General features: G+C 59.5%; 1 protein-coding gene across 6 annotated transcripts; it reads left to right on the top strand.

The window, feature by feature from the left end:
- Positions 1-801: 801 nt before the first annotated feature.
- SBK1 (SH3 domain binding kinase 1) lies at positions 802-25,668 on the top strand. 6 transcript variants are annotated; one of them, XM_042971691.1, is made up of 4 exons: positions 802-1,567; positions 19,265-19,497; positions 20,900-21,102; positions 21,945-25,668. In XM_042971691.1, exons 2-4 carry the CDS (start codon positions 19,272-19,274, stop codon positions 22,782-22,784), a joined length of 1,269 nt encoding a protein of 422 aa, XP_042827625.1. In that variant the 5' UTR covers positions 802-1,567; positions 19,265-19,271; the 3' UTR covers positions 22,785-25,668. The 6 variants fall into 6 exon arrangements, with proteins under 6 accessions (XP_042827625.1, XP_042827624.1, XP_042827622.1 ...); XM_042971690.1 differs by lacking the exon at positions 802-1,567 and adding an exon at positions 14,552-15,499; XM_042971688.1 differs by lacking the exon at positions 802-1,567 and adding an exon at positions 14,552-15,854.
- The last annotated feature ends 107 nt before the right edge of the window (positions 25,669-25,775 follow it).

The raw sequence follows: 25,775 nt of genomic DNA, 5'->3' as shown, positions 1-25,775 counted from the left end.
ATAATGCTCCTTCACACGTGCCTTTGCACACACTGCTCCCTCTGTTTGGAATCCCCTTTCTTTTCTCTCCAGTGAGCGCTGAGCTTATCAGCAGCATTCCAGGACTAGTCACAGACTGTTCACAGCGGGAGTCGCAAACCCTACCTGGGCTGGTCACAGCCCCCGAGGCCCCAGTTGACGACCTCTTCCCCGAGTAGACTGGTAGCTCTCCGAAGTCTGGCTCAAACTAGGATGGAGGGAGGGAGGGATGGATGGATGCATGGATGGCTGGATGGGCAGACAGGCTAATGGATGAATGAATGCACACGCGATTGCAGAGCTTGGCTGCTTCCCTCCTTGAAACAGACACATGCTCCGCCTTACAAGAACAGACTGGGACAGTCTAGGGCAGTCTGGTCCCGTAGGGCCCGGGAGGCTGGACCAGGTGACCCTCTCAGACTCCCTCGAGTCCTCTCTAACCTCGTTCTTGCCCCCTCGTGGGCTCTGACCTAGAAAACACGGGGGTGGGAAGGTGGAGAGGGCGCCCACGGGCGCTAGGACCCAGCGCGGCCGGAAGGCGGGGTGGGGGCGCCGCGCGGCTCCCTCGGCGCGGGGAGAATCTGCGCCCCGCGGCGCGCGGCGGGAGGGCGCGGCGGGAGGGAGAGCGCGCGCCGAGGGGAGTGCGCGTGCGCGAAAGCGCGCGCCAAGCAGGGCGGACAAAGGGGCGGGCGGCGGCGCGCGAGCCGGAGGGCGGAGCCGCGGGGCCTGGCGGGCAGGTGCGCGCGGGCCAGAGGGCGGAGCCGCGATGCAGCGATGGAGCGCTGCCCGGGCGGGCGCCGGGGCCGGGGCCCGAGAACCCGGCGGATCGCGAGCCGGAGCCGCAGCCAGAGCCCGGACCAGGCCGGGGTCCGGGACCGCAGAGCCGGGCTGCTCGTAGCGGCGGCAACGGAGCCCCCCAGCGGCTGAGGGGCTTCCTCCCAGTTCCTGCCGGTGGCCGGGACTCTGCAAGCCCCCGCAGCCGGGGAGCGCGGGGATCCCCCTCCACCACATCCAGGACCCAGAGACCCCCAAGAAAGCGGGAGACCCCTTCCAGATCCAACAGAGAGCTACTCCCCAGCTGGGGAAAGCGGAGACTTCCTCCGTATTCGGAAGACAGTGACCTCCCTACGGTACGGCTAAGACTCCCCCTCTTCAATCGGGCCCCCCCCCCAAGACCTAGAACGCAGTGACCCCCTCCTCCGGCACTGCTGGGACCCCCTGTCAAGAACCCGGTCATTACAACTCCACACCTCAAGACACGAAGACTCAGCTCAGAACGCCCCTAGATCAGGGGGTTCCTAGACCCCCCCAATTCCGGTACACAGGAACCCCAAATCTAGGGAACCGAGGACAGCAAGAGCTATCCCTCACCAGCAAGAGGCCTCGGGGCCCCCCTCAAAGCTCCAGGACCCAGGCGACTGAGCCCCTCGCGGCGCCCTTCTCATCCCAGCCCATGGTTGTGGCGCCCTGAGCCCCCCCGGGCCGGGCTGACGGAAACCGAGACGGCGCCCAGGCCCCCTGCCGCGGCGTCCCCGCGGCCCCAGCCCAGGTAAGCCGGGCCCAGGTGAGTGGCCGCCGAGGTCCCTAGCCCTCCAGGTGGGGAAGGAAGTATTGGGTGCGCACTGCCCCCTCCCCAGCGTCGCCATGGAGCCGAGGCTGAAGGACGTCTCTTTGTGTCTCGCCTGGAGGAGCCGCCCCCTCCTCCTCTCCCTTCCCCCACCCCCCACCCCTAGCCCTGGGGTTTGGACGCTGCTCCCCGACCTCGCAGGGGAGTAGTGGCAGAGCCCCTTATGCCACGGAGAGGAGGGAATAGGGTGGAGAGGCACCTCCCCCCCCCCGGAGCTGTTGGACTCTGGGCCCTTGGAGCATCTACACCCCTCCCCGCAAGGCCGGGCTGAGTTTTCAAGCGGAGTCCCCCTGGGAGGAGATTTGGGGATGTCCACAGGTGAGGGGGGCCTGCGGTGCGTGGCCCTAGGGCGATGGCCTGGGCTTTGGGTGTGTGTCTTTGTCTCTGAGAGGGCAAGGAAGGGGCGTGTTTGAGAGAACGGGTGGGAATCCCATATTTTCTCTGTGACTCCATTGCCCCCCACCCAGGCCACAGGGAAGGTCGCCCCCAAGCCATACTTTGTACGTTTTGCAGGAGGGGGCAAGCTCTTTCCAAAGTGAGGCACTGATTTCTGGGGAGGAGAGGTAGTCTGGACGAAGAAGCCATTTCGGGTCAGGGCACCTTTCTGTCCCCATGTGCCCTAGGGCCAGCAAACCCAAGACTGCCTTCTCCTCCTGACCTCCGTAAATACCCAGGGCCAAACCTCAGGTTGGATCACTGTGTCCTGGACAGCCAAGGGACCATTCTAGGTTTTTGCTTTAGCTTTCCAGGCTCTACAAAGCCGGGCCCAGCCTGGCTGTCAGTAACGTCCCGAACCCCAGGCCCTGCAGCTCGTGGGAAGACGAGAGGCCCAGGGGATGTTGTACCCTGAAATTCTGGATCAGAGATCCTGGGAAGGGGCTGGACGGTGCTGAGGAAACACACTCTGGGCTGCTGGGGTTTCCCCCAGTCTCTTCTCTCTGAGCCCTCTGCAGGCAGGCAGTGATGCTGAGGAAGGCAGGACTTGATATACAGGGAGCCCCACTGGGAGTTCCTTTGTTCATTTCTTCATTCAACAAACCTCTAGCTAGTGTCTGTGATGTGCCAGGCAACGGAGTCAAGGGTTTGTGTGTTTGTTTTTCCCCCACGACATCCTGATCCCCTTTTCCTGGTCTTTTCTGGTCGTAAGACCCTGGGGCTGCTCTTCGTTTGCCCAGACCACTCTCTGTTGGGCCAGTGGAGGTAGACCTGGTCAGGTCCAGCTGACCAGTTCTGACCCCACACCTGAAGCATCTGATCCTCATCCTGCTGCATTCTTGGCGGCCCTGAGCCTGGAGGCTGATCCCTCTTCTCCGCCGTTCCCAATACCAAGTGCCCCCACCCCACCTGCTGCTGGCATTGACCCAAGGGAGAGGATGTGACTAGCAGGAGAAGAGGTTGGGGTGCTTCAGGCCAGACCTCCGGCAGCCCCTCCTCCACATTCAAGGACAGTTGAGGCCAGACCCCCTCAGCCCAAGCTGTGGAGGGGCCAGCTGCTCGGAAGACCGGGTGACCTTGGGCAAGCGTGTGGCATCTCCCAGAGATAATGACAGAGAGTGAGCCACTCACTCTGCAGTATATAGATCACAGTTCGGCCACAAGGAGCACCCAGGTGTGTCTTCTCCCTCTCTGAAGGAGTTCATTTCCAATGGGTTCCCGGGAGCCCCGGGGCCTTATCATATGACCCACAGGCAAGGGAGTGGAGCCTGACGCTAAATTGCGGAGATTTGACTCACCGTGCCTAGGGAAAACCATCAAGAGGCAAGAGGGGACGGGGAGTAAGATCTCCCCTCCTCCCTAACCTGCAGTGGCTCCCCACTGAGTCTGGAATAAAGCACAGGACCAAGCCCTTTGTGTTGAGGCCCGACACTGGCCCACTGGCCCTAACCCGCCTCTCAAACATCAGCCCTCACTCCTCACTCACCTCTTACACTTCTGGGTGTCCTCTGACTCCCTCCCGCCACTGGGGGGCTGTTCCCTCAACCTGAGAAGTCCTGCCATAGGCTGGCTCAGGAACAGCCTTCTGCCTCCACCTCCCTTTTGATCTGACCTGGCCAGAGAGAGAGTGCAGAGCTGGGCTGGATTGGTTGATGCTTGGCGGCTTGGAGACAGTGGCACGTGTCTACATGTGCTGCGAGACCTTGTCTCCACACCTAGACCCTGAGCTCCGGGAGACGGAACCGGGTCTATCTTGTCCGGGTTGCAATGGCTGTGTCCATCCTAGAGCCCAGCCTGCTGTACAGCACCTGTTGGAAAATACAGCTTCTAGACGCATTTTCTTGAGCCAATCAGTGTTTTTCTCATGTTTGCATTTGTTACCAGTGTTAAAAAAAAAAAAAAACACATACAATTTCATATACAAATACTGATTTTTGGAGCCTCTTAAAGACTCCGATGGTGTGGCAACCCCAGGCCAGAGCTGAAGAGTCACCACCTTCTTTAGGGCAGTTGCCCTCCACCTCACCCCAGGGCCTCAACTGGCCTGCTTACTCATTTATGTGACCTGCTACCCCTTCCTGTAGGCATCTGGCTTTGCCAGCCCAGGGGGAGGCCAGAAAATGTTTGCTCAGCAGGTGACCTTCATCTGTGTGTGTTTTGCACATGCGGGTGTTCCCTGCCTCCCTCGTGGTCAAGTTAGAACTTGCACAGAGCAATGTCCCTCCAGGGCTGAGTGGTGAAGTGAACTTGAATTCCTCTAGCCACAGCATCCCAGCCTGGCCCCACTTTTACCCTAGGCTCTGTCTTGTGACCGTTCATTGCGCTAGAAGGATTCACCCACCAAAAACTTGTTTTCAATTGTTCCACTTCAGGAGCAAAAGTCCAAGGCGCTAGGCCCAGCTACTGCCGAGGACTCTTGGGGGAGGACTGCTTTCTGGGCCTCAGTTTACCCAGGTGTCCAGAGGAATTGGACTAGAGGTTCTCTCTGCTATAAGCTCACTCCTTGCTCTAACTTTCTAGGACTGAGTCCAAGCTGCTTTAAGTTTTGGTCAGGCAGGAGAGATGGGGGCCTAGATGCAAGAGTCCCTCAAAATTATTGACATTCCCTAAGCATTAATGAAGCCAATGGGTGTTGTCAAGTGGCGGGGCTAGGGGCTAGGGGCCAGCACTGGGCTCCAGCCACTGGGCATGGCCCTGGAAGGGAGTGTACCGTCTTCCTGGATGAAGGTCTATAGAAACCCGAGGTCAAAGGAGATAGCAAAGCACCATGGTTACGATCACAGCCTCTGGACTCGGCCAGGGTTTCCCACATAGCTGCTGTGTGACCTTGAGTAAGTCACTTATCCTCTCTGAGCTTCAACTGACTTATGTGCAAAACAAGGATGATATCTCCCTCAAGGTCATCAGGGGGATTAAGTGAGCTAAAGCATGAAGAGAGGGCCTAGGATGAGATCTGGCATGTCAAAAGTCCTCAGTAACTATTGACTCTTATATTCAAAGGGGCATTGGTAAGTGGGTGACTAAGCCTTGGTGATAATGCAGCCTTGGTTTTCCCGTAGCCAGTCTGGGGAGACCACAGGGCTTCTGCTATCCCCGAGAAAGGGGAAGGGAGTGTTTGAGAGCCAGTGGTGCCTGAGAGTATGAAGCATGGCCCTGCTACGAGTCCGGGCAGGATGGGGTGGGGTTCAAGCCTGAGAGTCTATGAGGGCCTTTCCAGAACCTTACCCTGTGGCAAGGGGTGGGATCTAGGACTGCTTGGCCATAGTTCTGTAGTTAAGGCCGTCTTCCTTCCCACCTCTGCTCTCTAGGTGAGGCACCTGCCGGGCTTTTGCTGACTGAGTTCCCAAGGCATTCTGCCCCCGGCGATTGGGCATCAGGCCAGAGCCAGGACCAGCCTCTCCAACAGATCCTGAGTCTCACCCAAACCACCAACTCGCTCCCCTGCTCCCCTGCTCCCCTGAGCCCCCTTTCTGGTCTCAGGAAGCAGCAGCAGTGGGCCTGAAGGGTCCAGTTAGAGCCCTTACATAGTTTGGCTACAGTCTGGAGACAGGGTAGGTCCAGATTCCCAGCTCAGCCCCCACTTGGGGAGCCGTGTAATATCAGGGTTGGGAAGAAGCAGTGGAACATTTTTCAATGTCAAGTGCACCATGCTTTCTCATTTAGTGCTGAGAACAGCACATTAGCCCAGAGCGAGGATTTTGACTCCCCACCTCTATGAGCCACCAAATGTTTGGGTGAAACTGGCATCGAACTCCTTGGGTTCAAATCCCACCTGTACCGTTGCCTAGCCATGTGACCTTGGACAAGACAGTTGTCCCGTGCCTCAGTTCCTTCCGATGTAGTGTAGGGGTGAAAATAGCTCCAACCTCCTGCCTCCTAGAGTTATGGGGAGGATTAGACGAACCTGTTACAAGTGAAGCGCTTTTAACAGTGCCTGCTACTTAAGTGTTTGCTCTGTCACTTCTGCCACACCCTTCGGGGTATGCAAATGAGCTGGGCCAGGCCAGGGGAAGCCACAATGACCCCCCCTCCCCCTGCTGTCTCTGTGACATTAGCCAGAGAATGTTCCAACTGCCTCTGATCTTTGGGACGGTCCTGAGGGACAGGGGTGTGGGGACTGGACAAGACAGAGCCTTCTTCCCCCTCCTCCTGGTCAGGCCCCAGAGAGACTGCACACATCTCCACCCCAGAGTAGCTCCCCTGGGTCTGTTCGACTCCCCCATCATAGAAGGGAGGCTTCCTATTCTCTAGCCGGGGGCCCACTGCCCTGCAGAGAGATCTTCCCTTCCCAAGAGCTCAGGTTATCTGCCAGCCCTGATTCCCAAGTGTCTCCAGGAGGGGTGGCGAGGCCCCCAGTTAACATATTTTAGTGGAGAAAAGCACAACCTCTAGACCCTGCTGTGTGACTTTGGGCAAGGTGCTTCACCTCTCTGTGCCTCAGATCTCTCACCTACACAAAGGGATGGTGGTAATGCCTGCCTTTTGGGGTCATGGGGAGGATGAAGCGAATGAATGTTTGTGACGTGCTGTGAACGTGAGTCCCCACAAGCCCTGAGCAGAGAGGGAATGTTGCCCCCACTTTTACAGGGGAAAAAAAAATGGAAGCTCAGAGGTGAAGGTCTTTATTCACGCTTCCACATCTAGGATTCACGGAACATCCTGCCCACTTTGAGACCATTCGCACACAATTCACAGAGCAAGTCCAGCCAGAAGGAGCCGACAGGACCTAGCCTGGGCTCTGGCTGCAGTTCTGGACATATCACTCCGCTTTCCTGCTCCCACACCACTCCATGGGGCCATGGAGGCATCTGCAGTGCAGGCCCACGAAACTTTCCCAGAAGCTTTTAAGACTTCCCTCGCCCCTTCCTCCTCAGCCCCACGCCTGGGACAGTGGTGGAAGGCGGTGGGGGGCTCAACTCCAAGTCTCTTAAGTGGAAGCGAGGTCAGGTTCATAGCGTCTCTTGGCCTCCCAGAGTCTGGCACGCAGGTTGGCTTCAGGAAGGGTTTGCTCAAGTCAGGTGTTCGGCGCGCATCTCACAGAGTGAAAGCCAGGTCCTTGCCGCGGCCCCCAAGACCCTGCACACGGCATCGTCACTCTTTGCTCGACCTGTGCCTCGCCCTTACCACTGTAGCCACGCTGGCCTCCCCACTGCTCCCCGAGCCCCTGCCGAGAAAGTGCTTTCGCCACAGTATCCACATGCTTGTAGTCCTGTCAGTGGGGCCTTTTCTCACCACCCAGTGTCTACAGTCTCATCCCTCACCCTCAACATTCCCTCACCTCTCCCTGCCTTGCTTTCTCCTTTAGGCCCTCTGACCTACATCTCTTACCTACCCTTACAATCGTCTGCCTCCAAACTGGAACATAAGCTCCTTGAGGGCAGGGCTGTTTGTTTGGTTCATGAATGTATTCCAGATCCCAGAACACAGTAGATGCTCGACAAAGTAGATGCTCGACAACAAGTATTCATGGAGTGTTCTGGAGCCAGACAGACATCTCTAAGCCACTTCTTAGCTCTGTGACACAGGACACGTCACCTAATCTTTCATCCTCTGAGTCTCGGTTTTCCTGAGCTCTAAGGGAAATAATGGGAATACTAATAGCTCCTCCCAAGATTGTTGCGAGTTGTTTTTGTTTTTTTAATTTTTTAAAGCTTATTTATTTTGAGAGAGAGTGCGAGTGGGGAAGGGGCAGAGAGAGAGAGAGAGAGAGAGAATCCTAGGCAGGCTGCACACCATCAGCATGGAGCCTGCTGCGGGGCTCGAACTCACGAACCTGGAGATCATGACCTGAGCTGAAACCAAAAGTCAGACACTTAACCGACTGAGCCACCCAGGCGCCCCTGTTGTGAGTTTTAAATGAGTCTTTACATACCTAAAGAACTTATACTTTAAGTGGCTCATAAATGTTAGCTGTTATTAATAATACTTTATTTTTTTTTTAACATTTATTTATTTTTGAGACAGGGAGAGACAGACCATGAACAGGGGAGGGTCAGAGAGAGGGAGACACAGAATCAGAAACAGGCTCCAGGCTCTGAGCTGTCAGCACAGAACCCGAAGCGGGGCTCGACCTCACGGACCGCGAGATCATGACCTGAGCCGAAGTCGGCCGCTTAACTGACTGAGCCACCCAGGCGCCCCTAATAATACTTTAACTTGTACCATATTATCCCCATTTTACTGATGAGGAAGCAGAAGCACAGAGAGAACAAGTGACTTACCCAGAGTTCTGTGACGAGAAATGGTGGTGGCCCTACCCAGGGGTGCCTGAATGTGTCTCCTGAGCTAGGCTACATCCTCGTTTCACCCCGTGTAGAGAGGCTCGGGGAAGAGCAGAGAGAGGCTCGGGGAAGAGCGGAGGGCATAGCTAGGGAAGGGCTCGTCTCTTCAGGGAGCCTCTGCTCACCCTGTTGTCTCTCCGGTGGTCACCACCCCTCCACTGGTGGACACCCAGCCCGGGCCCCCGGGCCAGTCAGCCAGTGGCAGGCCACCTCCGTGCTCTCGGCCCTCCACTCCTGCTAACTCCCCGGGTGCTGGGCCGCCTGCCTCACCCAGGCAACAGGGCTCACCTCCCACACCCGCAGGGGCTGCCACAGGGACTGGGCCCTCAGGCCTGTGGGGAGGGATGAGGCCCAGGACTCCCCCCCCCCCCCCCCCCCCCCCCCCGCCCAGGGTCCTGCCGGGAGGGCAAAAAGGAGCAGAGAGCCTGTTCCAGCTCTGGGCACCAGCTGCAGGCAGACAGCGTCACAGGCTATTAATAACCGCCAAGGATGTGCCCCAGGGAAGGGGCAGACTGCGCCAGCTGGGAGGGGAGGCTGAGGCCGAGCCTCACAGCGAGGGGAACCCTAGGCTGCCCCTAGTGGGGAGGGCAGTGGCCAGAAGGTCGTTTCCAGTTTCGCCTGCTTGATCTTGTTGAAGTCCCAGCTCTTTCTCTCAGCCTCCTCACCTGGGAAATGGGGAAGCTGGGTCAGATGGCCTCCAAAGCCCCTTCTGGCTCAGGCGGGTTCAGGGGTGAGATTTAGCAGAGCCCCCATTTCCAGCATAGAAAGCCGAGACAAAGTCAGAGTGTGGTCTTACCCAAGGTGGTGCAAGGTTGTGCCAAATCCACGACGGAACCACGGCCCCAGGCCCCTCTGTCCAGCCAGTGCCTGTTTAATTCTTACAGAGGTCTACCACGTTAGATGGGCATTCTCAGCCCCATTTTCTTGACGGGCAAACTGAGGCTTAGGAAAGTGGCACAACCTGCCTCAGGTCATACAGCAAGAAGGGATAGAGCTGGAATTTGCACAAGGGGGAAGACAAGGAAGTGATTTGAGAATATTCTTCTCTTTCTCCTTTTGACCAGAATAGAATGTTTGCTAGAGTTTATATTTGTGTTGAAAGGCCAAGGGGAGGGAGAGGCCTTATCTGGAGTCTCTTGAGGGCTCCCTGGGGCTCTGACCACTCCCCCCCCCCCCGATGTCGTACATACAAGTGTGCATGGGGTAGCTGTGGACTTTTTCAGAGGAGAGGGTAGTGAACCTTCGGTGACCGATGAAGGGATAAGAACCACTAAATAGCTCATTTCATAGACTGGAAGACTGAAGAGAAGGGAAGGCAGGTGGCTGACCAGAGCTCCGTGGGGGCAGCAGCAGGGGCAAGTGCTTTTCCAAGCACCCCATAGGCCTCCTTCTGGGGCCAGCGGGACCAGGCTCTGGGTCTCCCCACTCTCTGGCAGCAGGTAGGAGGACCCACGTGTGAACAGATTTCTTCAGTGGGGCAAACAAATGAGAGGATCAAGGACACCCTCTAGGGAAGGTGGTGAACAGCCGAGAGCCAGACTACGGCACCTGCCGTGGGGACATAGAGAGGGCTCTGCTCAGGGTGGGGTGTCCAGGAGGCTCCCGGGGGCCACCCCTCCTCTGGCCCCTCTCAGGGGATCCCAGCCCTGGGCTGTTGAGCCTAGGTGGATGCACATGGCCTCCCCTTGCATTTTCCTTTGGCTTTGCCTCGACCACCAGCTGAGCCTAGTTCCTTTTACTCCCTAGACCCAAGAGGACTGTGAAATCCTAGTGAAAAGTTTCATTCCTGCCCTGCCTCTGGTCGCTCAGTTCCCACGCCTCTCCCCAGGGATGTATGCATTCATGCATTCATTCATTCACCAAATATCGATTAAGTGCCTGTGTTGTGCAGGCACTGTGCTAGCTGCTGGGGGATCAGCAGTGAACAAAACCAGCCCAGCAAAGTCCCTGCCCTCCTAGTGCTTAAGTTCTGGTGGGGAAGAGAGACGGCCACAACCGATAGAGCCAGTCAGTAAATTCTATAACACGCTAGAGAGTGATACCCTCCCCTGGGGGCAGCTAGAGCAGGATAACTGGAGTGCAGTCGAGTAGCCCTGGTTGAGAAGCTGTCATCTGAGCAGAACTTGGAAGAACGGAGCCACGGAGGCATCTAAGGGCAGAGAGAACAGCCCCCAGGCCGGGAGCTGGCGCGTTTGGGGGAACAGCGGGGAGACCAGTGTGTGTGGAGCAGAGGGAGGGAGGAGACAGGTCAGAGGGGTAAGTTGAGGCCCCTTGTAAGGACTTTGGAATGAAATGGGAGGTGATGGTGGGAACAATGCGACCTGAGTAGGCTCTGCCAGATTCCCTGGCCGCTGGGTCAAGAATAGATTGTGGTAGGGGCGCCTGGGTGGCTCAGTCGGTCGGGCGTCCGACTTCAGCTCAGGTCATGATCTCACGGTCCGTGAGTTCAAGCCCCGCGTCAGGCTCTGTGCTGACAGCTCGGGAGTCTGGAGCCTGCTTCGGATTCTGTGTCTCCCTCTCTCTCTGCCCCTCCCCTGCTCATGTTCTGTCTCTGTGTCTCAAAAATAAATAAAAACATTTTAAAAATTAAAAAAAAAGAAGAATAGATTGTGGTAGGTGGGGGAACCAGACAGGAGGTTATCGCAGTAGCTGAAGGAGGAGGTGGGAGTGAGTGCCAAGGGTGGTCAAGCACCTTTATTAATGTCTGATGTTGACTCCAGAGTTACTTTATGCAAGTAACAAGCAAGTGAGAAACCTATTCGTATCTCCCCACCACCACCCCACATTTCTGATACAGAAGCCCACAGAGGGCGAAGGAGCTGGTGGCCGCTGCCCTGCTCCACCAAGAAGCAGCTCTCTCCTACACGGCTGGGGGAAGGCCAGTGGCACAGCCCTCTGGGGGAATCGAACATTCTACAGAAATTCCAAACGCACTCACCCTTTAACCTGGCAACCCATTTCTAGAATTGAGCCTACAGACACATTGGCACACAGCAAAATGAGTTATGTGCAGGCTTCTCATTGTTTGTAGTAGCAAAAAAAGTTGAACACAACCCATTAGGGGTCTGGTTAAATCAGTGGCAGTATACCCGTGCATCCTTTTCCAGCCCTGGAGGCCTGAGTTCCAGGTCTGCAGTGGTCCATCCACCCTGCCTGCTTCCCCAGCTCCCGCCTCTCCTAACCTTGCACTTAGCACTGGGCCCGCCTGGGTGCTGTCCTCACCTGTGGTGCTGAAGGCTGGGGCCAGAGAGAGGAGAGGAGAGGAGAGGAGAGGAGAGGAGAGGAGAGATGAGGAGAGGAGAGGAGCGGAGCAGGGGAACTTTAGTGTTCAGTCCTGGTCTCTGCAATTTATCGGCTGAGTGGCCTTAGGCAGGCTACTGACCCCCTCTGAGCCTCAGTGTCCCGATCTGTAAAATGGGGTTGCTGTGAAGATTGGATGACAGCAGCAATGCAAAGCATTGGCATACTGAGAATATGAGTGATAATCTGTACTATATCAATTTAGGGTCAATGAAACAGAGTGGTTAGGCTTTCGGACACTGGAGTGACAATGCCTGGATTTGAATCCCCGCTCTGCCATTGACCGGATGATCTTGATCAAGTAACATGACTGCTCTGGGCCTCCGTTTTCTCATCTGTAAGTTGGGGTGAAGTATAGTCCCTGTGTCGTAGGATGTTGGGAGGCTTAGATGAGTTGATTTTTGTGAGGCCCTTGGCACACAACAGGGATCCTTAGTGTTAGCAGTTATATCACTTTCCCCTGTGCCGCTATCACCGTTATCCTCGTACCTCCCGCCACTCTGTCCACACCGGTGGCACTCCCAGCCACACCCATCTCTGCTGAGCTTGGGGCCCTGGCTGTTGGGGGGAGAGCACACCTCACCCTGCACCTTGGCCTCTGGTGCCGCCCCGCCACTGACTTTCTGTGCGATTTTGAGCAAATCACTGTTCTTTTCTGGCCATCAGTCTCTGCATCGCTAAAACGGGGCCGATGCTACCTCACACAAGCCCCCGAGGAAATAACTGTGCCTGAAGGGTCACGTTCAGGAAAGCCAAGAGACACAAATTTACAACTTGCCCAACACGGAAAGCGTTACTCACCTGCCATTTGTCACACCCTGGCTAAGTGCTAGGAACACCAAGGTGACTAAAGCATGAGGCTTGCTTTCAAGGAGCTCTTGGGTTTCTTACTGGATTGTCAGCCCCCTTCAAAGCCCATTTGTGTGTCACCTCCTCCAGGAACCCACCCTGACTCCCAGTGCCATGCCCTCCTTGGAAATGCTGGAGTGCTGACGTTGGCTTTTCGGACTTCTGGTCACCTGACTCCTTACTTTATCTGCCTTCCTGAAGTGTAGGTTCACACCTTCTACCTCATGCTTCACTCTAACCTACTCGCCCCGTACGGCAGCACCCTACGTGGTGCCCGGGCCCGAGCGGGTATACTTATCTGGAATCTTAAGGTTGCAAGTTACGTAAACTCAACTCAAAGTGGCTCAAGCCAGAAAGGAAATGTATCGATGCATGAAACAAACGGTCAGGAGTATAATTGCCTTTAGTCATGCCTGGATCCAGGTGCCCCGAGCCATCAGAAACCTCTCCACCTCACAGCTCTGCCTTTCTTCTCTGTTGCTTCATTCTCAGGCAGGCGCTCCCCGCATGGTGGCAAAGCTGGCCCCCCAGCAGCTCCAGACCTGGGTCCTCCAGCTTCGCATCCCAGGGATCAGGAGGCATCTCTTTCCTGACAGCTGCAGCCAGAGTCCTAGGGCTAGATCCCAGTGGGCCACCTTTGGTCACAGGTTCATCTGTGAACCGGTCACATGACCTGGCAGGTGGGATGGATGTGCTGGCCAGCTAGGCCCAGGTCAGGCCTGCCCCTAAGCCAAGATGGAGACCACCTTACTGAACCACGTGGCCTGAGAGAGGGGCCATTCCCTGAAGAAAGGGAAATTCATGCTGAGCAGGAAAAAAGCACCACAGGCCGACTTAAGAAGCCACTGAAAATTCCTAAGCAAGACAAGGAGTGGGTCTGATGTGGTCTTAAGACACGGACAAGGAGGCCTCAGAGGCAGAAGCCTGGAGGCAGATAAGGGGGCCAGGGGGTATCGGGAGCTGGCTCGGCATGGAGGCTTGGGGAATGAGCCTCCACCCCCTCGCTTTACATAGAAGCAGAGTGAAGCAGGCTCCCTGTCCCCACTCAGTACCTGAAATAATGCCTTATGGCTGCTTTTTTCACACGGCTTTTAATAAGACGAACCCAAGGAGGTGACCCACCCAGCAACAATCGTCTGCGGATGGAATCCTTCTAGGCCAGAGCTTTGTTAAGGATACTCTTGGGGTTTGCCTGTACTATGGGGACAGAGAATCTTAGACACCCTCCCCCCCCCCCCGAGTGAGAGTAAGAAAGGCCTGGGTGATATCACTTGGTCCAACCTTACCTCCCGCCCCCAACTCCCCACTCTCTGCTTCTCTCCCCCAGTGATGGAGAACACATGTCCTCCCTGTTGGGACTGTAACAACGGTCTCATTTTAGGTTGCTGTTTGCTTGGGTTTACCCTCAGGAGCCTCAGAGGACGCGGTGCATGAGAGCGCGGGACCTGAAGCCTGACGCCTGAGTTCAAATCCGAATTAGTTAGCCCACCAGTGTATCAGTAGTCCTTTCTGTAAAATGGGGTAATGATAGGAGAACCTGCTGCCCAGGCTTGTAACTTTTAAATGATTGAATCCATTGTGGTTAGCACAGCACCCGACATATGGAAACACTCAATAAACATTTGCCAGTATTATTATCCTCCCAGGAGACAGGGTAAGCGCAGGCCCCCCTCTCTTTTGAGACTGGCCATCCTCCAGGCAAGTGGACAAACCGAGGTTCAAATCATACCTTTTTGGCCTCCTTGCTACATAATCCTTGGATTAGAGTAGTGCTAGCCGCTGTAACAAGCAAGCCCCTGTATCTCAGCAGCCTAACACAATAGCCGTTCGCTCCTGGCTCCCATAAAATGCAGAGTGGGTAATCCTCTTGGCCAGGAGACCTACAGCCAGGCACCCAGGCTCCTCCTTCCTATCTTGTAGCTCCACTGTCTTTTAGGACCGATGAGAGAATGGAGAAACTCCTCCCAGTCTTAAAAGACAGTCACATCCATCATCGCTGCTCGAGTTCCATTGGGGAAAACTGGTCACATGGCCACATCCGGATGCGAGGCAGGCAGGAAATGCAGTACCCTGCCGACAGCCACCCTCCAGCAGCAGCTCTGTATTATAAAAGAGGGAACACAAAGTTTTGGTGGACAGTGGCTGTCTTTTCCAGAACCATAGTAAATCACCAACCTCCTAGGTTCTTCATCTATAAAACAGAAAGCAGCACTTGATTGCGGCAACGGACGTTTGCTAAAATCACTGAATCGTACGCCTACTACCGGTAAATTCTGTGGTGTGTACTAATATAGCTGTGTTTTTAAGAAAAAAAAAAAAAAACCGAGGGAGCATCTTGCCCTTCTTCTCAGGGTTCTTATGAGGACTCAGTAAGTGACATTTTGCCAAGCTGGCACTGTGTGTGCATGTGGTGGGGGAGGGTAGGGAAGGCAGGCTCCAAAGTAGCTCTGAGTTGGGTTGTGCATTGGGTATGGTTTTCGTAAGAGAGGCACCCAGCCCAAGCCACCTGCCAACAGGAAGTGGTAGGCGGTTCGGTCTTGTTTCTTGCTTGGGAAGCCCTCTCGGCGTGCGGCAGAAGACCCAGCCCACAGGGCCAGAGCCACAACTGCTGCCGGGAAGGCTGGGTGACACCCACCTGCCTTCAGCAACACAGACCGGAAACCAAGGGCCTCCCTCGGGGCCAGCGAGGACACACACACACACTTGAGGTGCAAGGCACGTGAGGTCCCCCGGCACGGCCGGCTACATGGGAGGAACAGGGGGCCAGCCAGGGGCCTCCACCACCTGCTGCTGGAAAGTTCACAGCCACCGAGTCCACAGCCGCTCCTTCAAGCGGAGGCAATGGTGATGAAGGCAAAATAGTTTCAGGTCAAGTTCCCACCGATGCCAGGTGTATGTGCCCTCGACCACTCGGGGAGGCGGATGTGTGTTACTTTACTCTCTGGCCCGGAGTCCCCGCCTGAAGGAAGTTGCTGGTCTACCTACTGCTGTGAGTTAATACCCGTGAAGCGCCTGGACAGTGCCTGCCACTCAGTCACCTCCCAGCAGGAGCTGAGCGAATGCATGGGCGTCTTCGGCTCAGGCTTTGCTCTCTCCTGGGCCTCGGTTTCCCCACTTGGATACCAAGGCATCCGGATGAGATCCTCTACCATCCTGACTTGGGAAAACAGTGGTTTGGAGCACCGGCTTTGGAGCCAGTCCCAACGCGAGCTGCATGACCTTGGACGAGTTATTCAAGCTCTCTGTGCCCCGTTCTCCTCAGCCCTAAAATGGGGGTGATGATGACACCTACCCGTTGAATTGGGAAGATAAGATGAGCTCATCCTGAGTCCAGGGCCCGGCAGGTAGTAAGCCCCATTTCAGCGTTAGTTGCTTGCTATTGCCATTGTTGTTATTTTCCCCAGACAAGTGACTTGCTCGAGGTCACCCACCTAAAAAGTGGCGCAGGGCAGGATCAAGGGCAAGCCTGCTGAGCCCCAAGGCCCATGCTGTTTCTTTCGCTCCCCACTGTGCCTCTTAAGTCACATGCATCGTAACTGGGTCAGAGGCAGTGTGTACCTGGGGCTATGACGCAGCGACGGGGAGGGCTGTGTGGATTAATTCCTTGTCGCCTGCTGACGGCTGGCAGAGAACAGGTCTGAAGGGAGAGGGAGGTTGTGAAGGAGGGAGGGGCCGGTAGTGGGGACCCCCAAAACTGGGCCCTAGGAACTAAGAAAGGTTGGGAGAAAGTAGCCACTAACTACCCCCGGGAGAGCTCTTGGCCTGTTGATGGGAACAGACAGGGGACGGAGTGGAGACCCCCCCAAGATCTACAACAGAAGCCCTCAGAGAGAGCCACACAGACCCTATGTGAATCCTGGGACTCAGCAGAGGCAGGACCCGGCACCTGGGGCAGCAGAGAAGCCTTCCTGGAAGAGTGGGGCCTGAGGATAAAGAGAAGATTGGCTGTGGGGCAGGGGGAGATCAAGGCGGGCAGCGGGACTGGCAGAGGAGACTCGAGAGAGGCACTGAAGCCACAGAGACGCAGTGCAGGGTGGTGGTCAAAGCAAGGGCTAAACCGGAGTGCAGGGGGCAAATGTGGGACCCAGACCCACCCCACTGTGGCTGCACCCCCGACCCAGACAGCTGCCTGCACAGTGCATCTCGGCGGCCAAAGCAGCAGGGATGAGCCATGTACCCCACAGCCCCCGGGCGAGGGAGGAGGGGAGAGGAGGAGAAAGAGCTTCTAGCAACTTGCAGCTGCCAGTCGGTCAACCTCCCAGAGGATGTAGAAACAGCCCCAAAGGACTGGCAGGGCCAAAGCCCAAAGCGGGAGCGTTGCACACAGGTGTGTATATGTGCCTGCACGCCCATGGCCTTGCCCAGCGCAGCAGCCCTCGGGGAGTCCACAATCATCAAGAGAAGTAGGTCAGCAGAGCAGCCCAGCGTCTCACTGGCCGGCAGGGGGAAGAGTTCAAGGCAAAGAGGGTGTGTACTCATCGGACCCCCTGGGGGACCGGCCCGCACTTTCCCCTGAAAGGGCCTGAGGACGCTCACCCAGAGACAGCCTTACCCCTCCCTGCTGCCTCAAAGCGGATCGCCTGGGTTTCCTCACTCGGAATTCTCCCCACGGGGAGTGGGGGGGCAGGGAGGGATATTTGGCAGAGGTTGGGACCAGTGACCCCTTCTAGCCCCGAAGGCAAGGAAAGACCACCACGGGGAGATGCCGCCCACTTTAGCCTAGTCGGCGGCTACAGTAACAGGGTGCCGTCTGGCTGGAGCTGGGACCGCACAGAGACCGGGTGACAGGTGCCACGGCCCAGTCGGGTTCAACACAAGGAGCTTGGCAGAGGTAGGGGCAGCGGGACCCTGTGTCCGTGGGCCCGGCGCCATCCCTCCCCCGTGGGGGTCTATGAAATGGGCTAATCCAGGCTGCAGACTGAGGGCATTCGTGTGGCGTTTCAGACAGACTCCTGGCATCCGTTCAGACCGAAGGAATTAGGGAAGGAAGGGCAGAGCCTGCAGCGGGGGAAGCTTCTATGGAGTAGGGCTTGCTCATGAATGGAGGGGAAGGGGGCTGAGTGGGGGAGCAGGATCCTGAGGAAGCAGAGGGGGCAGGAGCCAAATCGGAGGAGGGGCGGAGGGCCCCCTGCTCCCCCAGCCAGCCGGAGGACGTGGGAGGCCAGGAAGTTCCCTCCCGATGTTCCTCCTCTCCGTGTGAAGTGGGAGGCTGGGTCGTGCCAAGAGGGAAGGGGAAGGCAGAGGAGGAGAAGAGGGTTTGGGCCTGGAAGGGGAGCGGCTGGGCCGGGGTGAGGATGCGGGGCTCCCGAGAGCAGCCTGTGGCCGGCTCAGCCGGAGGGGACGCAGGATGCACGACACCACTCCGGGGCACTTACGGAGCCCTTACGTGTGCCAGGCACCAAGCGCTCCACGGCTGAGCAGCCCGTAGAGAAAAGGCACTAATACGTCCTTTTTCTAGATGGAAAATTGAGGCATGCGAGGCTGAAGTAACTTGCCCAAGGCCATCCAGCTAGCAGGTGACAGAGCTGGATTCAAAGCCGGGTGGCTAGCTCCAGGTCGCTATCCAAGACCCCTGGGCTGTCTTGCAGGGGTGGGGGCTGGGGGAAGTGTGGGGTGAGTCACCTGGGACGGGAGGTAGGAGGGAGTAAGGGGAGGTGCGCCAGGAGGCAGGCTCCCGGGGCTCAGCTTATGGAGGATTCGGTGCCGGCCTCTCCTGCGGGTACACGCACAGACACGTGCGCACCTGCTCCTGGAAGCTTCGCTCCCAGCACCCCCACCGCCAACTTGACAGACAAGAAATGCAGGCCCCAGGTGGGCGTTCACTCTCACCCGGCCCCGGACTCTCCCCGAAGCAGCTCCCTGACCCGCCAACACTGGGGACAAACTCGGTGCCTCTGACGGGTGGGTGCAGCTTGTGCGGATACGGAAGGGGTCAGTCAGGCTGTGAATGTGGAGGGTGAGGCAGGGGAGGGCTGGGTCTCTGTGGGCCTGGGCTCTGCCTTGGGTCTGGGGCGGAGCGGGTGTGGGAGGGAGGTGGGGCCCGGGATGCCACCTGTAGCCGCGTATGCCTGAGCAGGGTTGTGTTGTCTGGGGAGGGGGGAGGGGCGTAAGGCTGTTGGGGGAGCGGGGGACATCTGCACCACCCCGCCAGAGCTCTGTCTGCGCCTGCTTGGCTGAGGAATTTGCTACCGTGACCCCTGCCCTGAGACCGCACCTTCCCCGCCCCTTGCCTTACATTCTCAAAAGCCCGTAACACCTTGTATCATAATGTGTAATTCACGCGTTCACTATGTTTATCGCCCGTCTCCTCCCCAAAACCTAAGTCCCGTGAGGGTGGGATTCTTACCTGTCGGTTTAGTGATGCGGGCCCAGGGCTCTGAGCAGCAGGCCCCTGGCGAACAGCAGGTGGTGATCAGTATTTGCCGACAGGAGCGGCCGTGTGAACTTGGTACACGGAGTGTCTTTGTGTGACGTAAACACGTGTGCCTTGTCTGAGGCTGTGTCCGGATGACAGCCTGAGACAGACGGGCCAGTGGTACCCGAGTGGGGACTGCGGGGGCAGGGACCGTGTCTCCAGGGAGTGTGGCTCAGGCCTGGCCCTGAAGCCTTGGGGCAAGGGGATAGATGCTCGTCGCCCCCGTGTGGTCATCTTGAGCCTGGCATCCGGGGACCCGAGGTACCGGGGAAGGAGCGGGTGGCTGGGCCAGGGGGCCCTGGCTTGATGTCACATTTGGTGCCGCGCCCCCCACAACAGGGAGAAGATGAGCGTGGGCTGCCCGGAGCCCGAGCCACCCCGCTCCCTGCCCTGCTGTGGGCCGGGGACCGCCCCTGGGCTGGGGGCAGGCGTGCCGCTCCTCACTGAAGATATGCAGGCACTGACCCTCCGCACGCTGGCCGCTAGCGATGTCACCAAGCACTACGAACTCGTCCGGGAGCTGGGCAAGGGCACCTATGGGAAGGTCGACCTGGTGGCCTACAAGGGCACGGGTGAGCATCTGCCGGCGGCGGGTGTGAAGGCTGGGGGGCGGGGGGCGGGGGGACTTGCCTGGGGCTCGTGGGTGTTCGCTTCCGGAGCCGAGGGGTCAGCAGGCAGACAGAGCTCGTGGTCCAGGTGGAGAGATGTAGCCTGAGCGGCCCAGGGAGACCTGAGACGGGGCCCGGGGCCCAGACTGGAGGGTGGGCTGCTTTGGGGCCAAGGGCATGACCCCGGGACATGGGGAGCTCAGGAGAGAAGTCAGGGCTGGCAGTGGTGTTTGCGGAATCACTGGCCCATCGGGGGTAGTTGACCCCAGCGGAGTGGACAGAGCCCGAGGGTGCGTCCTTGGAAACGGCGCCACGCTTCAGGAGGGGTGGGAGATGTCCCCGGGAGGTCACTGTGGCCATCTCCATTTCTCAGATGAAGACACCGAGACCCAGAGACCCATCGCTCAGCTAAGTTCATGCAGCTGTAGAGGCTGTGAGGCAGGGCAAGACCCCAGAAGGCAGCTCCAGAATCTTCTCACTTCCCCGCGAGCATGATGCCTTCCCCACAGCACAGCCTCACAGCGGTGCCCATGCAGCCAGTCAGGGACGGGGACTTCGTGAGCTCCCACAGCTGCACACACCTGGGGCGGGGGGCGGGGGCTCTGTGCCCACCGACAGCGGCGGGAGGAACACTGGACATGGGGTGGCCTGACCTTTGCCACTTGCTCTCTGTGTGACCTTGGGCAAGTGACTTAACCTCTCTGTGCGTAGGTTTCCTCCCCTGTTAAAAATAGGATAGCATTAGGGCTGGCCCACCTCCCAGGGTCATTATGAGGCTCGGGTTGTGAGGGCGAAGTGAAGAGAGGGCCCTGTGACAGGTAAGGGCCCTGTGGACACGTGTGCGTCACACGGCTTTGCACCCTCAGTGGGTACAGATGGCTGCCCAAGTGCAGAGTCAGGGACCTATGCCTTGCAGACCCTCACCTCTCAGTGTCTAATTCCTCCTTAGCCACGTAACAAACATGTGTTGAGCACCTACTGTGCGCCACACTGTTGAAGGCACTGGAGACACAGCAACGAGCGAGACAGATTCCCGCGCTCAGGGGGCTACGTTCTAGCGTAGGGGGAGACCGAGACGTGAAGGAGGATCCTGTACGTCAGGAAGGAGAGGGGAGAGTGGAGGAAGCAGCAGGCCATCCTCACCGAGGCCGGCAGGCTGGGGCAGGAGACCCGGCCTGACCCCCGACTCGCCGCCTGGCCTTTGGCCAGTCCTTTCCCCTCCCCGGGTCTCAGTTTGCTACCAGTAAGATGAGGACAGACACACGCTGCCCCGTGGCGGGGACGGGCTGTGCGGGCAGGCCTGGGGACGTCAGGTGCGGGAGCGCGGGGACAGGAGCCTTCACCACTGTGGCTCCTGCCCCGTCAGGCACGAAAATGGCGCTGAAGTTTGTGAACAAGAACAAGACCAAGCTGAAGAACTTCCTGCGGGAGGTGAGCATCACCAGCAGCCTCTCCTCCAGCCCCTTCATCATCAAGGTCTTTGACGTGGTTTTTGAGACCGAGGACTGCTACGTCTTCGCCCAAGAGTACGCACCTGCCGGGGACCTGTTCGACATCATTCCTCCTCAGGTACTGGGTGTGGCGGCCCAGGGAGAGGGGAGATGTGTTCCCACCCCTGCAGGGGGAGAGTGGGGGGGGGGAGCGGGGGGCAGTCAGACCACTTATTTAGCCAACAAGCATTTACTGAGCCCCTTCCGTACGTCAGCCACCAGAGGGCCCGGGATACACTAGGAATAAAGGCTTGCGCGCCTCCTCGTGGGGAACAGACACTGCGAAATAAGCCAGATGACAGACTGAGCCAGGCTCTGGGAAGGCAGCGGCCAGGGGCCTGGGATGAAGTCCAACACCACCCTCCTCGGCAGCCTTGTCTGATGCTGCGTAGGAACAGTGGGGGCACGAGGGGGGAGAGGAGGCCGCGGGGCCACCAGAGGCTTCCCAGAGGAGGTGCCCTGGAGTGGGAGGGAGCGCGCAGAAAATCCCAGGCTCCCGGCTCTGCGTCTGGTGGTGCCAGGTATGAATCTGCTGCGCTCAGGGGGTGAGTGGCAAGGCCTCTCAGAGCCTTATGTCCCTATAAGGGAAGTGGGCGTAACAGCAGCTGTGAGGGATTGAGACAGCGCGGGAAGGGCACCCGGCCCACCGTGGGCGCTCAGGCCCGGGTCTGTGGCTGCAGTGGGGGGGAGAGGGGGGGGTGCGGGATGAGAATGACTGGGCCAGAGAGAGAGGAGGAGGTGCCCCGGTGAGGTGGGGGAGGGGAGAGGCATGGCCCAGGCGGCAGCCCCGGGAATGCGACCGGGAGCTCGGGGCGAGGCCGGCGGGGCCTGGCGGGGGCGGGCGGCCGAGGGGACTGGTCGGCGGGGTGGCCGTCCCTGAGCGCGGCTCCCCCCACCCCACCCCCACCCCCGGCCCGCCAGGTGGGACTCCCCGAGGACACGGTGAAGCGCTGCGTGCAGCAGCTGGGGCTGGCGCTGGACTTCATGCACGGGCGGCAGCTGGTGCACCGCGACATCAAGCCCGAGAACGTGCTGCTGTTCGACCGCGAGTGCCGCCGCGTGAAGCTGGCCGACTTCGGCATGACGCGCCGCGTGGGCTGCCGCGTGAAGCGGGTCAGCGGCACCATCCCGTACACGGCGCCCGAGGTGTGCCAGGCGGGCCGCGCCGACGGCTTCGCGGTGGACACGGGCGTGGACGTGTGGGCCTTCGGCGTGCTCATCTTCTGCGTGCTCACGGGCAACTTCCCGTGGGAGGCGGCGTCGGGCGCGGACGCCTTCTTCGAGGAGTTCGTGCGCTGGCAGCGGGGCCGCCTGCCCGGGCTGCCGTCGCAGTGGCGCCGCTTCACCGAGCCCGCGCTGCGCATGTTCCAGCGCCTGCTGGCCCTGGAGCCCGAGCGCCGCGGGCCGGCCAAGGAGGTCTTCCGCTTCCTCAAGCACGAGCTCACGTCCGAGCTGCGGCGCCGGCCCTCGCACCGCGCGCGCAAGCCCGCCGGGGACCGGCCGCCCGCCGCCGGGCCGCTGCGCCTCGAGGCGCCCGGGCCGCTCAAGCGGACGGTGCTGACCGAGAGCGGCAGCGGCTCCCGGCCCGCGCCCCCCGCCGTCGGGCCGGCGCCCGTGCCCGTGCCCGTGCCGGTGCCCGTGCCCGTGCCCGTGCCCGAGGCCGGCCTGGCGCCCCCGGGCCCCCCCGGCAGGACCGACGGCCGCCCGGACAAGAGCAAAGGGCAGGTGGTGCTGGCCACGGCCATCGAGATCTGCGTCTGAGCCGCCCCCGCCGCCCTCGGGCCGGGGCGCCGCGCTCGCACCAGGCCGGGCCGCCGGGAGCCGCCCCGGGCCCGCGCCAAAACGGGGGGCTTGGCGGCGGCCGCGGCAAATCCGCCCAGCCCCCGCGGCGGCAGGAGGGAGTAGCGGTAGGCTAGGCGGGACGGCGGGCCCAGGCGCCGGGTCCGCGGCGGGCCGCCGAGATAGCCACCGAAAGACCTCTCGCCCCGCCTGTGGGGCAGGGACTTGGCCCACAGGAGCCGAGCCCCACAGACCCGAGGATTCAGAGGCGCCCCCTCCCCCGTCCCCCGACACCAGGAGCAAGGGAGCTTGCGGGCAGACTCCCCCACACCGCCCCGAACCCTGGAACCCTGCCTAGTTTGCTCCTGGCCCTTTGCACCCCCTGGCAGATCGTCCCGCAGTCCCACCCCTGGTCCTGCCCTCCTGGCCACCCTACCCTGCGCCACCACGCCCCCGGGCACATAAGGGGACTGGAGTGTTGGGGCAGAGAAGGGGAGTAGGGCCCCCGGACACTGGCTGCGGGCGGGGTGGGGGTGGGGGGGAGGCGATGAGCTGAGGGCAGGGGCGTTGCTCACCTGCGTCCTGCCCCTTTCCCGGGAGGCTGGAGGGAAGAGGCCAAGCCCTCGGCAAAATGTAGCAAATGTCTGGATGCTGCAAAAGTGTGTGTGTGTGCAGGCACGGACCCGAAGAATCTAGTGACTCCCACACAACCCGTTCCCCGGATGAGGACACTGAGCACAGGAGGAGGGCAACCGGCCTGGAGCCGCACAGCCCCTGAGAGGTGGCGCTCCCGAAGCCCTCCCCCTCCTCCCCAGCGAGCGTCCTACTCCCTCGTGACTGACGGGCTGCCGGGGCGGGGCCTCAGCTGCCCTCCTCCCCCCGCCCCCCACCGCATCCCTAAGGCGAAGGGAGTGAGCGCCGAGCCTAGGGCCGGCCCAGCTCCCCCTGCTGGCCGCGCCTGCCCAGGCCCGGGAACCCCAGATCCTAGGTCCTGGCTCCCCGAGCCCAGACCCGGTGGCCTGGGCTGCTGGCAGGCGGCGAGGTGATTCGTGCCAGGAATACCCCCGGGTTTCTGCCGGAGACCAGCATGTCAGCCTGGGGTTGTCCCCATCCCCGCGTCCCCCAGGTTCCCGGTCCTGGAGTATGCCGCTGTGGGCGTGAGAATGGGGGTCCGTGGAAACAGGAAGGGGGTGAGTGTGTGTGAGCAGGCGTGCGTGCGGTGTGTGAGTAGAGTGGACGTGTACGCGTGCAGTCCTGTGTGTTCGGTGATTGCATCCAGACGCCTCTGGAGACCACTCTGCCCCAGGACCCTCCCCAGGCAGCTGCCAGAGGGCGTCCAGGCCCCTGTGCTTCACCCGCCCCTCAGGGAATCTGGCAGGGAGGCACCTGCGGGCTGGTTCCAGCCCCCAGGCAGCAAAACAGGCCCCCCAGCTCACCCAGTGTTCCCCCATGACCCCTGCCATCTCTGGAGGCCTGGGACCCCGCAATAACCTCTACAGGGGTGAGGCTGCTCCTTCTGCCTGACCGTGTCCCGTCCACCAGCCCGGGCCGCACCTGCCAGGGTCCCACTGGGGTTCTAGGCCATCTGAGGGGGCTCTCTGATGAGCCGGGCTGGCCAGGGAGGGCCTGACCACCCTCTGGCCTGGAGCCCCCACCTCTCCACTCATCCCTCATTCCCATCGCGCAAAAGGGCTATAGGTCCCCCTGCCCTGCCTGGGTCCAGTTTACAACTGCGGTTGCCCCAGGGCCTGGCCCCGCTCTCCTCGGTGCGCCCGCCCTCCTCGAGACCCATCTCTCCAGTGGGCACTGGGGCCCTCCACACGCCAGGTAAGTAGCAAACCCTCCTCCCACCACGGGCCAAGTTTCAGAGAAGGCCCCCCGTCACTGCCCCTGGCCCACCTGGAGCCCATCCGGGCCACCTCTCTCTCCCAGCCGCGACTTCTCCTTTTGCCTTAGGCCTCTCGACACCCCGTCTCTCCTGCAATAACAAGGAAGCAAGATTCCAAGTAGATGTCCCTCGCCGTGTGCCCTCTCTCTCTCTCTCTCTCTTTCTCTGTTAAGATCCTCTTTGGGAGTTTCTCCCTCGTCGTAGTATCTAGAATGTTAGACTCGGGAAGGGGACCGTAGTTATGTAGCCCAGCCCCTGTTTGCGGAGGCACAGAGAGGGGCAGCGATGGCCCCACGCAGGAGCAGGGCCGAAGAAGCCGGCCTGCTCCGTGGCCGTCGGGGCCCTGTGCTGCCACCTGCTGGTTGGGTTGGGACCCTTCGCCCCTTAGGAGAGGTGTTGGTCACAGATGTTTACCTCAGTTTATGTCACTGTCGAAGAAACAAATAGCAAAAAATTAATAACACCGTACACACGCAGACTTAGAAGACGAAAAACACACAAAAGATCTTCCCCTGGCGATTCTTCTGTGAAGGTGTGTGTGTGTCTGTATGTGTGTGTGTGAGCGTGTCCGTCCCATCCCGGGCAGACTGGGTCATCCCCGGTCTCTGTCATAGCCCCTGTGCCTCCATACTGCCCCTGTCCTTCGGTGCTTCCCAGAGGCCCCTCTGAGCTGGCCTGTGGGGTGTGGGGAGCCCCCTGGGCAGGAGGCGGGGCCACAGGTTAGCTAGAGCCCCACTGAGCAGAGCCCCACGGCTGCCACTGCTCCCTGAGCCCGTGCTGTGGCCGGTGGGACAGTCCTGGTGGCTAGCATCAACATCCAAGCCTGGCTCAGGGCCTGGGCGGAATCCCAGCCCCTCATGTCTTGCCACCCCCCCCCCATGTGTTTGTAAATATTCTGGCATCCTTTGGCCCTGAGAAGGTTTTTAAATGTGTTATTTACTTCTCTAATCATGACAATTGCTATAAAATAAACAAAAGCCTAGAAAAATTACCACTGGGTGGCTGTCTTGTCTCAGAAACGGATGGAGTAGGGAGAGGGCACATAGAATTACTCTTGAACTGCAAACTCGACAGATGTTCTGAGT

The sequence above is a fragment of the Panthera tigris genome, chromosome E3 (genome assembly GCF_018350195.1).
Source record: "Panthera tigris isolate Pti1 chromosome E3, P.tigris_Pti1_mat1.1, whole genome shotgun sequence".
NCBI classification, from domain to species: domain Eukaryota; kingdom Metazoa; phylum Chordata; class Mammalia; order Carnivora; family Felidae; genus Panthera; species Panthera tigris.
Note: the sequence above shows the minus strand (reverse complement) of the source record. Positions and strands in the feature narration are given on the sequence as shown.

Bases quoted from the DNA above. Each gene is read 5' to 3' on its own strand.
- SBK1 (XM_042971687.1), top strand. From the start codon at position 16,682: ATGTACCCCACAGCCCCCGGGCGAGGGAGGAGGGGAGAGGAGGAGAAA. The intron at 16,978-19,264 runs GTGTGTACTCAT...CCCCCACAACAG, and splicing joins AAGAGTTCAAGGCAAAGAGG to GGAGAAGATGAGCGTGGGCT. The intron at 19,498-20,899 runs GTGAGCATCTGC...CTGCCCCGTCAG, and splicing joins GGTGGCCTACAAGGGCACGG to GCACGAAAATGGCGCTGAAG.